Below are 14,695 nucleotides of genomic sequence, written 5' to 3' on the forward strand. Positions count from 1 at the left end.
AGATTCTTAAAATTCAGATATTAAAACCGAATTAAATACAACCTATCTTTCAAAACCACATTTAACATTTTATTAATAATGGCTTACAGCATAGGATAATAAGGAAACATTATTAGTATTAATTTTCATTAATTTTTTATTATTGCTGAGATTAGTCTAAAGTTTTAAAAATAACATCTCATGCATTCTTTTTCTTGGCCATAATCATGTGTGTTCTATCATTAAGTTCTTCAATGAAAAAGAAACATTAAAAACAAGGAGAATAAAAGCTCTTAAAGTTAAAATATATATAATAATTACAGTATTTTGTGATGGGACCATTACTTCATTATTATTATTTGCTGGTGTATTTCTTCCCTGCCTGGTTTCATGAAAGATTTAAGGTGGCATTGGGAAGTTCATGCTGCAAAGTATAAAAGTAGGTCTGGTTAAGTATTCAGAAACTCTTAGTGGGTATTCTGATATTTTTATGGCAATATATTTATTTGCATAAATTCAATAAGAATCTGTTCTCTGTATGACAGGACACATTATATTACCAAGGCTTTCACTGGAATGTTATATCTGAGAAAACCTGCATAGACTTAGGTATGACCAGCCAGCTTTTAAGGATCTAAGGTTGACTTTATGGAGCTAATAAATCCCCCTTGGAAATAGTAGCCTGGTACCTTGCTTACAGAGTCCTCAGCAGCCTTCCCAGGCCAGTAAAGAAGGTCACTTTCTGGCAGGTGCAGGACCTCAGCATATTTGGGGGACCGTGAGAAGAAAGGAGTTCAACCAAATCTATAGGTATTGTAGGTGAAGTCTGATGGCAAGTATTTGGTCTGACTTCTGGTCTCAAGGGGCTATTACAAGAGTTTATATGGTCAACCACTATTCTTATTGCACCTGTGTAAATAAGCCAAGTTTTTTGAAACTAGACTTATTTTGCAAGCAAATTAGTGTTAATTTGGTTATCTTTGGCAAAAATGAGGGTGATTATAGATAGAAAATATGTTTTAATAACATCTTTGAGGATATTAGATTTTAATACTATTCATTATAAAATGGACTAGATCCTGAAAAAAAAAAAAAGTAGGTCTGGTTAAAATAAAATAAAATAAAATAAAATAAAATAAAATAAAAGGTTCCAGAGTTCATTCATTCTTTCATTCATTCATTCATTTATTTTTCTGTTATTGTATGAAATGGTGGGATAGACAAGCTTGGTTCAAAAAAGACAGTTCGTCCTTATTTTGGCATATTTTCTGAGGCACTACAAGTTTATCTGACCATATATGAATTTTCTTTCATCAGTTCCGAAATTCTCACTCCTTGGGGAAGCGGGGGTCTTTATTTTTTATTTAAGAAATCCTAGGGGCATGTGGGTGGAGCAGTGAGTTAGGTGTCTGACTCTTGGTTTCGCCTCAGGTCGTGGTCTCCGGAGTTGTGGGGTCAAGCCTGATGCGGCTCCATGCTCAGCATGGAGTCTGCTTAGGATTCTCTCTCCCTCTCCCTCTGTCCCACCTCCCCCCACCATGAGGGTTCACGCTCTCTCTCAAATAAACAAATCTTTAAAAAAACCATATCCTAAGTAAAATCTGTATCTCCTACTAGAAAAGGGCAACACATTTATAGACATTATCAGATTATAATGGATTCAATGAGTATGATCCTTGAGAAAGAGACAAAGGGCAGGTCAGTTTCACTGAGTTAGAGAGATGACAATGAAGGGAGATGAGGACGTCCAATGGCAGCAGGCTAGAGAGAAAGCAGAGCCTAATCCCCTGACCTAAAAGTCAGGAAGAGGACACCTATCCAGGAACAAGAAGAAAGACAAGCTGAGCTAAGATGCACTCTACTCCAAATTTTCATATCAATCTTTGTTCTCTATGCTACTGTCGGAAGTTAGTTTTGTGCAGTACGCAACATGTGGGAAAGTTTATCATACCATATGTATATCAGGAAACAAAAGTAAAAATAAGGTTTCTAAATGAAAAGAAATCACACAGCATTTGAATTGCAGGTTAACAAGAGAATGAAATGATCTCTTCTTGGAAAATAACACAGTTTTCCATTTCTTGCTTTTTAGAGTTAGAACTTCGACTATTAATTTTTGTTATCAGAAGGCTTTACTTTTTTGGGAAAAGAAATGTGCTCTTTGATTGCTTATTCATATGTATGCATTTATGGGAAAAGCTGTCACATTTGTATATGATAACCAATTAAAAATATAATCACCATAATTGTACCCTTTACAGCCATTAATCATGAATGTGTAATCACAAACATGAATCCAACTGCATTTTTATTGTAAAGTACTCCATACTTATGGACACATACCAGAGAACAGCATAAATGAATGAATTATTTATTATGCCTACACATCTTCTAAAAACTGGAAGTTTTCTTTTCAATTACAGTTTTAGTCATGAGACCAAACGTGTACTATGTGCATGAATCTTAAGTAAATAGAACGGGCCTCACAAAAAGTATAAGTAGGCATAGAGTCTGTTGAGTAATTAGAAACTATCTGTTATTCATATTTTCTGTTTGGTTTTATCAAAAGCAGTTGGCCAGTGACGCTCCTTCCCCCCCTCTTTCCCTACTTCCTTCCTTTTCCTCCTCTTCTTTATTTTCTGATATGACTAAATGTAGTTTGTAGTAAAGTACAAAGCTGACATTAAAGATGTAAACTGAACTTGTGCAAATATAATGTGTCATACGAAATTTGGGAAGAGTTTATAAATCCTAAAAATGACCTATAGTTTGAACTATTTTCCAAGTATGTCAATTAGAAAAACTCATTTTAGACATAAAGTTTTAAATATGATATAAACTGTTTTTTAAAAAAGTATATTATAGGGGTGCCTGGCTGGCTAAGTCGGAAAAGCATGCAACTCTTGATCTTGGGGTTGTGGGTTTGAGCCCCACTTTGGGTATAGAGATTACTAAAAAAAATAAACAAACTCTAAAAAAAGTATGTGATGAACTTTGAAAAATAACAATTATATCTATTAAAAAAGATATCTTTCCATTCCCCCAAAGGATTTTACTTAACTTTCCTCAATTTTCTGCTCCGATAAAAACAAAACAAAACAAACACGCACACAAACTAATGAGGAGACACAGTTCTTGAGAAAGGCAAGGCTGTGAACAAAATTTCTCAAGAAATGTACAGTCACACATCCCTAACATTCACTGGTTGTTTACAACAATGGGGTAAAAAAGAAAAAAAAAGGGGGGGAATGGAACAAGATCTGAAAACTAATAAGTATCTTAGACAACTGGAAGAGAGGATACTTTCAAACAAGTATTTCGAGTACTGGAGAGCGGGGAATGGAGATGTTTTCTCCTAGTATCAGCGTAGGCTGCTTACCGGTTGGTCAGTTCGGTTGATCCCGATCAGGAAGAGCAGTTCAGCTACAAAAAGGCTGATGCAGAGGTTCTTGTGGATGGTATTACGGTCGCTCTGGAGCCCGCGGAAAAAGCAAAATGTGAAGATGCAAATCAGGAGACAGACAAGGGACAGCAAAATTCCAACCCACGTGATCACATCCAGAAGAAGGTCATGGACCGCATCACTGTGCTGGAAATACAACAGAAAAGCCGTAAGTTGCAGGTATGGAAAACAAAGTATGAAGTCTTATGAGGACCTGGGTTCATGAAGCATGATTTTCACAATGTACTACATACCCTATGCAAACACACTGGATAACATCACTTAATTATCTGGGTTTTCCAGTCCACAAGTAAAGCAATTCATATTCTCCCTGACACGTAAATTAGTTTGATACTCAGGGACACAGGAGTGTTTGCACTTTTCTTGGTTCTACGTATTTTCTTGGTTCTATGTATTTGAAGCAAATCAACATAATTCTGGCCTGCAATTTCAGGGAAAAGCTTTATTTTTTCAACTCGTATCACTTTTATAGGTTATTTTATTTTGACAACTCTCACTAGGGAATATCTATTTAAAAAATTAAGTTATATACTTAGGGAAGTGGTGTCTCAACTGAAATGCTTTTTAAATCCCCAAGGGACTTTTTAATAAAAAAAAATACAATTCCTCTGAGTTCATAAAAGTATGCATTTTTATAAAGATTCCCAGTTAACTCTGATGAACAGCCACATATGCACACCATTTATTTAGTGGAAGATCTGAAAGAATGAGGATATTCACTGGATTTATATTCATATTGAATGGCTTAAGGAGATCAGGAAGTTTGATCCTTGAAGGGTTTTGCATGAATAGAGCCTGTTATACACAGATGGAAAATAAGCACTCAGTATTACTACCCCCGATAGCAGCATAAAACAGATAGAGCTAAGAAAAAGAAAAAGTTCATAAAAGCTTCTGTACTAAAACTGTGTTTTGGGGAGGGCTCTGTTAAATAGTCCTGTGAGTTCCATTCCTTTCATGTTCCTTGTTACGTGTACTATCTCATTTCTGTCCTTGTTCTAAGATTTCAAACTCTATTCCTTCCCTACAGTAGTTTGCCTCTACCCAAAACCACTTCTGTGAAGCATTAGAATTTATAGTGGCCCAACATATCAGTATGCCAAGATGTTGGAGGGGAGTTGAAAAATTGTCTATGACTATCAATGCTTCTTTTCTTTGTAGGTTTCTTGAAAAGCCCTGAAGACCTAATTTCCATAAGTAGGGGAACAAATAATAATGGTTGATTTATAGAAATGATCTGAAGAGTAATAGAAAATCAGTGTTCTAAATTTATAGTCACAAACATGGATACTTCTCAAAAACCTAATATTAGATTTTTTTTATTTTTTATTATTAATTAATTAATTAATTAATTTTTAAAGATTTTATTTATTTATTTGACAGAGAGAGAGGCAGCGAGAGAGGGAACATGAGCTGGGGGAGTGGGAGAGGGAGAAGCACAGGAAGCCCGGTGCAGGGCTTGATCCCAGAACTCCTGGATCATGACATAAGCCGAAGGCAGACGCTTAACGACTGAGACACCCAGGTGCCCCTAATATTAGATTTTTTAAAAATGTAAGTGGCAAAAGGATGTATATGTTATAATGCCATTTATACAAAATTTTAAAAACAAAAAACAATGACATTGATTTTTATGGATATACGCTTAGTAGTAAAAGTGTAATGTGAGCATGGGGAATGTTTTAGTTGAAAACAAGGCGATGTGTTTCTAATTGGCATCTTTTTCAACTTTGTAGATCATACACATTGATTTTTATTTTAGGATGGAAGTTACTACATTTGGTTGTCTTTCACACTGTTAGCTCACTTTAAATATACATAAATATCCAGGATTTCTAGTGCTATTTGTTTTTATTCAAACTTCATACTTTTCTGTTTTATACAAACCCCATACAAAGATTAATCTGAATATGGAGATTCTTACAAGTCAGTTACTATGCTGTAACCTAAATCATAGCTCTTCTCAGATTGCCAGATAAGACTTCACAGTTATTTGATAAAGAATTCTGCTAGAACACTGTCAATGAAACAGTTCTGAAATATTCCTGCATAACTCTAGATATATTTCTCGGAAGGAGCTCAAATCATGAAAGAAAACTACATGAAATTTTGCTATAACTGCTTTGTTCTCCAGGGGACACTACTAAAGCAGTGTTGGGTCTCAGGCAGCTTAAATTACTTTTACTGTTTGAGAGTGGAGAGTGGTTAGTGCTACCTGGTTCCCTGAACAGAGGGCTATTTGCTCTCTTCTTTGACTCAAAGGAAAGGTGCTGTGATTGAGTATCAAGCACCAATGTTCAGCACAGCAGTCTTCTATAATGGGAAAAATGGCAGGTATAATACATTCTCAAATGTATCCTAAAGACCTAAAACACTAACAAAAAAAAAAAAAAAAAGAAAGAAAGAAAGAAAAGAAGAAACCAAAAAACTCCTGTCTTTGTCTGGGTAGTTGCATTATTAGAAATGTATTTACTTTACTCAGTGCCTTCATAAGTCCATCAAAAACCCCATGTAGAGTTATTAAGAGAAGAATACCAGGTGTCAAAACATCAGTACGAAAAGTCCATTACACTCAAAGACAGAACAAAAAAGTCTAGTGATTAATTCACCTTTCAGGTATTACTGTCTAGCTCAGAAAACATCAACACCAACCACCTTGTGTATACTATACTGTGACAGCAGCAACCTTCAAATACAACTCACCACTTGAATTTTATAAATAAGATGAAAGGAAAAGAACAATGGATATTAAATGCCAATAAGAGCTGTGAGAATAGCCCTCTTTATAATAGTGCGCCATCATAGAACTTCCAGGAGGCCAAGCCATGGAAAAACAAACAAACAAACAAACAAACAGCCCCCTTCAAGAGGATGGCCAGTTGAATAAAACTTTTAGGTATGGTTGTTAACAATGTGATAACAGATCACACGTATTCTCACTTCCAAAGTTCCACGTTTGTAAGCACTATATTACTCATCACCTATAATATGTACTATATACCATTATATGCCTTATTACTTCTATATCTTATTAATGTTATATCCCAGCACCTAGTACTGGGCTTGGCACACAAAAATCCTTCAGAAATATTTGTTTTTGCATGATGGTAATAACCCCTCTGCTTAGACCAAATGCCTTAGAGCTGAATTCTCTGTCAGTATAGCTCTGAATCCATTTAATCTCTGCTGGATGTTTAAAAAGGTATCAAATATTACATGTCCAAAACTGAGTCCCTCATCATATCCTGTTTCTCTCTCCACCGTCCAAAAAACCTCTCTTCCCTCTGTTTTTCCATTTCAGTAAACACAACTTCATTATTTGAGGTATTCTTGCCGAAAACTTAGGAGTCATATTGATTCTTCTCTTTCACAAGAATCCATCAGGAAATCTTGTAGACCCTGCTTCTAAAGCTGGCAGCCACTCATCACCTCAACTACACCAAAGTGGTTGGAACCCCCCATTTTTTAGTAGCCTCCTAACTGATCTTCACACTTTGACCCTCGGCCCCCTTTCCTCTATATTCAACAGGACAGAGAAATTCTTTTTAAATATAATTCAGATAATATGACTCAATGATGAAAGGCGTCCAAGGTTTTCCATTTCAATGAAAGTAAAAACTAATCTTCCCCTATGATCCTCTGCCTTGTTTCTTGAATTCCACATATCAATGAGGTCATATGATAATTGTCTTTCTCTGATTGACTTAGAATCATAGGGAAGAGAGGAAAAAATGAAACAAGATGAAACCAGAGAGGGAGACAAACCATAAGAGAGTCTTAAATCTTAGGAAACAAACTGAGGGTTGATGGAGGGGATGGTGGAGGGGAGATGGGGTAACTAGGTGATGGGCATAGGGGAGGGTATATGTTGTAAGGAATATTGGGTATTATATAAGACTGATGAATCACAGACCTATATTCCTGAAACAAATAATACATTATATGTTAATAAAAGAAAAAAAAAAAAGAAAGTAAAAACCAAAGTCTTTCAAGGGTCTACAAGGTGCTATAACATCTGCATATCTGTGACATCATTTCCTATTCTCCCCTTCATTCAGTTCATTCCACCTAGTTGGCCTGCTCCATTCTTGGAACATGCTAAAGACATTCCAGTCTCAGAGGCTTTGCCTTTGATGTTCCTTTGGCCTGGAATGCTCCCCCAAAAGATAGCTGCATGGCTTACTTGCTACCCTCCTTCAGTCCCTCATTCAAATGTCACCTTCTCACAGAGGGTTTTTTTGAGTCACCATATTTAAATTGCAAACACCTGTTCCCTATTCTTTTTCCCTATTACTTTTCCTGCATTATTTTTCTCATCAGCACTTATCTACACTATCTATTTTGTTAATATTGCTTGTTGATGGTCTGCATCCCCCACTAGAAAGCACACTCCAAGAGAATAAGTAGTTTTTTCTCTTCTGATCCCCAATGTATCTGAAGATTATACAAAATTGTCTACCATAGAGTGGATACACAATTAATGTGTTGATTAAATAAATGAATCTCTCTTAAATTATCCCCACCTTCTAGAACGGATTTAAATTATAAACTAAAAGTTGTTATCATGCTGTCCATTACACAACATTTGGGACTCTTGGGTTCTTAAATCACCTGCTCTAAAATCTTAAGTAAAAGATAGAGAAAATTAGAGCTGGAGAATGAGTAGGTTGTTACACCACAATATCTTAAGATATGTTGAAATGTCAAGGTATTAAACAATTATGACAATGGAGACCAAACTATGCAAAACAAGGCTTCAGATTCTTGTGATAAGTAATTAAAATATATATGAAAGCAACAACAACAAAAAGATAATATATATGAAAGTGAGAAAGTCGATGTTTCTTGTTTCCTTTTTTAATTTGAAAACAGGGGCACCTGGGTGGCTCAGTCGGTTAGTCTGCCTTTGCTTCAGGTCATGATCCTGGGATCGAGCCCCATGTTGGGCTCCTGGGTAAGCAGGGAGTCTGCTTCTCCTTCTCCTTCTGCCCCTCCCCATCATGCGCTCTCTCTCTCTGTCTCAAATAAATAATTAAAATCTTTAAAAGAAAAATCTGAAAACAGTCTGGATTATTTTGTTTGGCATCAACTTTCATATATATAACCAAAAGTCTGTACAGATGATAAGGGATGGATCAGAAAAATAATAACTGTAACAAAAATAAATGCTAATGTTATATTAACTAAGGACACAAAACATTATTCCAACCAACTGACGAATTACCTAAGTTCATTTTATAACATTGCCAACTTAGTTTATGTTATTAATATTTGTGTTACTGATGAATTAAAGTCACAAAATTCCTACATTGAAGGAGGCAGATTTTAATTTTAGAATTTGAATTCTACATTCATTACTCTACAAATGTGTTTATGACTTTTAAATAATAAAAGAGAAAGGGGCTCAATTTCACCTTTATATTCTTCTTTAAGATATAACAAAAATACAAAGTAGCAAAGGAAGATATATACCTAATATTTTCCTCCAGAGTTTGTACCATTCACAGACTAGTATAATTTGTTGGAAAGAATGCTTGCAAACTCATAACATTTTTTTTTTTTAAAGATCTTATTTATTTGATAGAGAGAGACACAGCAAGAGGGAACACAAGCAGGGGGAGTGGGAGAGGGAGAAGCAGGCTTCCCGCCGAGCAGGGAGCCCAATGCAGGGCTCAATCCCAGAACGCTGGGATCAGGGCCTGAGCCGAAAGCAGATGCTTAACAACTGAGCTACCCAGGCGCCCCCATAAAATTTTTTTTAAATACAAAAAAACCAAAAACTCCTAGGAGATTAACTTCTAAAGAGAAGATGGAGAGGTGTGAGAGGAAATCTTCAAGCAGAATGACAGAGTGATTCTGAGAATGACATTTTAAAAAGAAGACACTTTCAGGAAATGAAATGATTCTATCCTTTCTACAAAGAAATTTTTATTAAAACAATACTTGCTTTGCAGACTTTCTATGAAATTTCTACTCATATTTGAAATGCCAAATATTTTGTAAAACCTACGGAAAGTTTCTGATTTTCCCTTTTACATCCATCTCAGTGAATTTGCTTTGTCCTATCACTACGGATAGCTTGCTGAGTAACTCAAATACTACAAAAGGGTGAGTGTCACACTTGGGAAAGAAAAATGCTGTAAACAATGATGTTTTGTGAAAGCTACTCTGTCAATGTAGGACACTCAAATATACAAATAGGTACATTTAATGAAACTCAATCCAAATTTACAGAAAAGGGAAAAGTGACTTTTGTCTTATGATTTTAAAATAATTCAGTCCAAGTATACTAAGACCTTCTGTGGAAATCTTGATGTTTCTAACTTTAATGTCCAAAAGGCAAGTCAACAAACAAGATGGAGAAATAGATTTTGAAATGGTTTTCACTTTAATTGCGTATGTATTTCCAGATGGGACACAAACTACATGAACTAATTTTGAAGCCTTCTGGATGGCTTTTCTTTTTTCAAAATTTTAGAAAGTTGCATTATCTATCCAGACACTACTTGAAAATCACCCTGTAGTAATTATTAAATGTCGGCCAGGAATTATCAATTATCTGTTTTACTTTGTGCATAATAATGTGTATATTTAAATGTTCAGATTTATTAAAGCATAATAACATGATTTTTAAATTGCCTCTTAAACATATCTCGTTCTGAAATATTTGTAACGTAGCTAAAATAAGTTTTCTTTCTTTTTTGCAAATATATGAGCACTTGCCTTGCTACTAATGTATCACATAAGTCAGTAGGTTTACAAAAGACTATTTTCTGATAAATGTTGTATAAACTCTGTGAATCAGTTCCTAGCATTGCTCTAACCCTTGGGAACCAGGTCATCAGACACAAAGTTCACTCTGCAAATGCTTGAGAAAATAAAAGGCTCAATGGACTCAGGAAATTAGGATTTCCTTTACAGGACAGGATGAAGGTCAAAGTTGAGTAACCCAGTGAGAAAAGCTATAACTACATTTCTTAGGATTTTTAAAGTAAATTAACCAAAAAGCTCAGCAACAATTTTCAAGTTTGTATTACATTGAAAAAAAAATCAATCTAAATATTTCAGGCTTTAATTGCTAGCAGAGAAACCCTAGCAAGAAAGAGGACACAAAAATATCCATAACCAACTGTTTTTTGGATTCAATAGAACTTATTCAGCAAATCTCTTTGGTTTCAAAAACATAGCCTAGCACACTCTAAGTTATTTGAAAGTTTCTTGCTTTGATTTAAAAAAACAAAATATGGAGTGCCTGGGTGGCTCAGTCAGTTAAGCATCCGACTCTTGATTTTGGCTCAGGTCATGATCTCGGGGCTATGAGATCGAGCTCCCCCTTCCCCATTGGGCTCTGTGCTGGGTGTGGAGCCTGATTCAGATTTTCTCTCTCTCTCTCCCTCTGCCCCTCCCCTCTTTCTCTCTAAAAAATATATATATACATATATATATATATTAATAAATAAAATCCCACCATATTTGGTGAGCCAAATTTACAATTATCATAAAGAAGGAAACAGAAAAGGAAATAGTGGAAAATGTAGGAACTAAGTAGCTTACTGGAATTGAGAGTTAAACACAGTAATGGTTAAAAAGGGTAGATTAAAGTTGATAAACCAAAAATCAATTAGTGATCAGTTAGAACTTTTTAAAGGAAATGAAATGATCGAGCAGTAAATAAGAAGATTTTAGTAGCATCTGGGGTGAGGGTAGGAAATGAAGCAAGGTAGACAGAAAATTCCACCCTTAGTATTTCTGAGTTAAGTAAGGTGATGATGAAGGTAATAGCTAAAATATAACTTAAAAATTTCATATTCTGTTGGAAGTGCTTATTTATTTTATTAGTATACCCAGTCATACAAAACATTACAATGTGATATTATTATTATTTCTAGTTTATAGATAAAGACACTGAAGCACAGAGAGTAAGTAATTTATCCCAGAGGACTCAGCTAATATGCAGTAGGATAGGATTGGTGGGAGGGTAACTAACTGTTTAGGTTTGCTCAGGACTATCCTAGTTTTAGTACTATGTTTTTGAATCCTTGAAAAGCCCTCCCCAAGACATAAAAGGATCCCAGGCATCAGAGATGCTTCAGAAGTTGGAAGAGAAGTACAAATCTGTATGATAGCCTAAAAATCAGAGTACTATCTGCAGTGCTGAATGGATGTGGCATTGATTACCTACTTTCTTTAGTGACTCCTGCTGTTTATCACCCTGACTCTTGATGTTGGCATCCATGATTTGCATTTCCCAGTATCGGATCATGCATTGCTGCATGCCTCTGAGCGAGACAGCTTTAGTGCTTGTGATCATGTCTTCCTCTCTGACTTTGGATTAATTTTTGTGCTCTGTATCAAGATTTCACTACTTCAATTTTTAACATTGTAAATATTATGACCATGTTTCTAACAATTCATTGATGAAACTGAGAATGGCCATAATATAATAGTATGACAATATGAGAAAGGGCTAAACAACTATGCTATTTTAAAGACACATGGAAGAATTCATGAAACCAGATTAGAGAGGTAACAAAAGCAGAACATTCTGAACAATACACAGAAATGAATTTGGGACCAAACATATACAAGAAAGAGAAGGTTGTATGAATGTGCTATGGAGGCTGAATCTCATAAGTTTGGGAAAGGACAGGAAAGTTTTTGTAAAAATCAAAAAGTTTTTTAAAAAATCTCCCCCGCCTCCAAAGACAACAATATTCAGTTGAAACTGGCAGTCATTAAACGCACTGGAGTATACCGTAAGAATAAACATTCATTGTTGTTTCATTCCCTTGATTTCCCTATGTACCTAAGGAAAGTTACTTTTCCTGATTTGGAGATTGCAACTAAAATGTACTGTGGATAAACAATGGGGAAAATTTTGATAGCCAATGTTTTGGACTCTCATAGTGTGAGCTCATTCCATCAGATTTTACTAATAATCATACTTTCTATAGGATATCAAGTGATGTATCGAATCTTGGCAACAAAAATGTTTCCCCTACTTCTTAGGTATTTTGATTTGAAACATGGAGTAGAAATCATTTTCCTGATTTCTATAAAAATTTTAATGAAACTTCAGAAGACATATACAAAAGATTGATGACACCTTGTTCAGGCATGAAGTAGACTTTGCTCATCTATGTGCATATCCAACTGACAGTGCAAATGTTAATTTTGGAAAATTCCATTCAGTCTATAAACTGTTTAGAAAAGAAAACAAACAGTTCTTACCTACTAAATATCCTGTATACCTTGTATACAAGGCAGCTAAAAGGAGATGTGGTTTGCTTACCTGTGATAATGAAGTTTTATAATGAAACTTTTTGGTCACTTTTCAGTTTCCTCAAAATGTGCACAGTTTTTTTGTTTGTTTGTTTTATTTTGTTTTGTTTTTGTTTTTAACTTTCTAAAGGTAAGGAGACAACTTCCTGAGACATGTCCTACAAGATGGATATCATTGTTCCTGGTCATAGGGAAGATGTGAAAATACTGGTCTTCTATAAAATCTTATTTTCAAAGTGTGGGACAAAAAGAATGTCTTTGCCTAATTTTGAGATATATGACAGATGAGAATGAAGAAAAAATTTATAGTAAAACAAATTTTTATGATGTTTCTCCAAAACTGATGAACTCTGAAAAAGCTATTAGGAACCTAGAAATGGTAAACTGATCTCACATAAGTTGCATGAAGTTCTGTGGAGATTAGGACAAAATCTCATACAGAGAAAAACATTACTTATATTGGGGAGATTTAAGACTATTTTCAAAGAAAATGTCACCACCAAAGGGCAATCAAGTTAAACAGGACTTTCTCATTCCTTTATTAAAACTGTAACTTCTCTGGAAAACAATATTGAAATCATGAGGTGAAATTACCTCAGTGCTTTAAAAATATTATCCTCGAGGGGAGCTAGATGGCAGAGGAATAGGGGACCCCTTTCTCAGCCGGTCCCCTGAGTCGAGCTGGATAGGTACCAGACCAGCCTGAACATCCACGGAATCAGCCTGAGACGCAGGAAGATGCATCTGGATCTCTACAAATGAACATCTCCAGCGCTGAGTATTGAGGTACGAAGTGGGGAGCCGTGAAACTGTGCACAGATATCGGAAGATAAACAGAAGGGGGAGGGAGCCGCCACGTTCGGGCGCCGGGAAGCGGTAGCCACCTGCACGGGAGAGCGGGCGGGGCTCGCTGACGGCACCTGCGAGAGAGCGGACTGAGACCGTGAGCAGGGAGCTCGCGCCACCAGACAGAAATGGAACTCCGGTGCGCTCACTGGATCCAGACTGAGACCGGGAGCTCCGGGAGTGCCCATCCTGTCCCCCCTCGCAGGAGACATGGAGACTCTACCCAAACAGGGCTGCCTGAGTATCGGCACGGCAGGCCCCTCCCCCAGGAGGCAGGCTGAAAAATCAAGAAGCTCACATCCCTAAGATCCCTATAAAACAAGTGTGTACTGCCTGGGTCCCGGTCAATAATTTGGGCTCTGGACAATCCTGCAACCTCTCCTCATCAGAATGACGAGAAGGAGAAATCCCCCCCAGCAAAGAAAAGACAATGAATCTGTGGCCTCTGCCACAGACATTATCAGAAATGGAATTCAGAGTAACAATGGTCAAGATGATGTGTAGACTTGAAAAAAGTATTAACGAAAATGGTAATGAGAATATAGAATCTCTAAGGGCAATCTTTAAAGAAGCAGCCCACGTTCCTAAGATCCCTATAAAACAAGGGGCACGGCCTGGGACCCAGTCAATAATTTGGGCTCTGGAAACCCCGCAACCTCTCCTCATCAGAATGACAAGAAGGAGAAGCCCCCCCCAGCAAAGAAAAGACAGTGAGTCTGTGGCCTCTGCCACAGAAATAATGGATATGGATGTAACCAAATTATCAGAAATGGAATTCAGAGTAACGATGGTCAAAATGATGAGTAGAATTGAAAAAACTATTAACGAAAAGGTTACTGAGAATATAGAATCCCTAAGGACAGAAATGAGAGCGAATCTGACAGAAATTAAAAATTCTATGAGCCAAATGCAGGCAAAACTAGAGGCTCTGACGGCCAGGGTCACTGAAGCAGAGGAACATGTTAGTGAATTGGAGGATGGGTTAATAGAGGAAAAAACGAAAATAGAAGCTGGTCTTAAAAAAATCCACGCCCACGAATGTAGGTTACGGGAGATTACTGACTCAATGAAACGATCCAATGTTAGAATCATCGGCATCCCCGAGGGGGTGGAGAAAAACAGAGG

General features: G+C 36.3%; 1 protein-coding gene across 1 annotated transcript in view; it reads right to left on the reverse strand.

Moving 5' to 3' along the window:
* The window catches only part of ADGRL3 (adhesion G protein-coupled receptor L3), a 482,854-nt gene that overhangs the window by 85,473 nt on the left and 382,686 nt on the right, over positions 1-14,695 (reverse strand). Inside the window, exon 15 of the mRNA XM_040624907.1 lies at positions 3,359-3,568. Within this exon, the coding sequence (XP_040480841.1) occupies positions 3,359-3,568 (210 nt within the window). The remainder of the gene's footprint in view (positions 1-3,358; positions 3,569-14,695) is intronic.

This window comes from Ursus maritimus, unplaced genomic scaffold (genome assembly GCF_017311325.1).
Source record: "Ursus maritimus isolate PB19 unplaced genomic scaffold, ASM1731132v1 scaffold_8, whole genome shotgun sequence".
Taxonomy (NCBI): domain Eukaryota; kingdom Metazoa; phylum Chordata; class Mammalia; order Carnivora; family Ursidae; genus Ursus; species Ursus maritimus.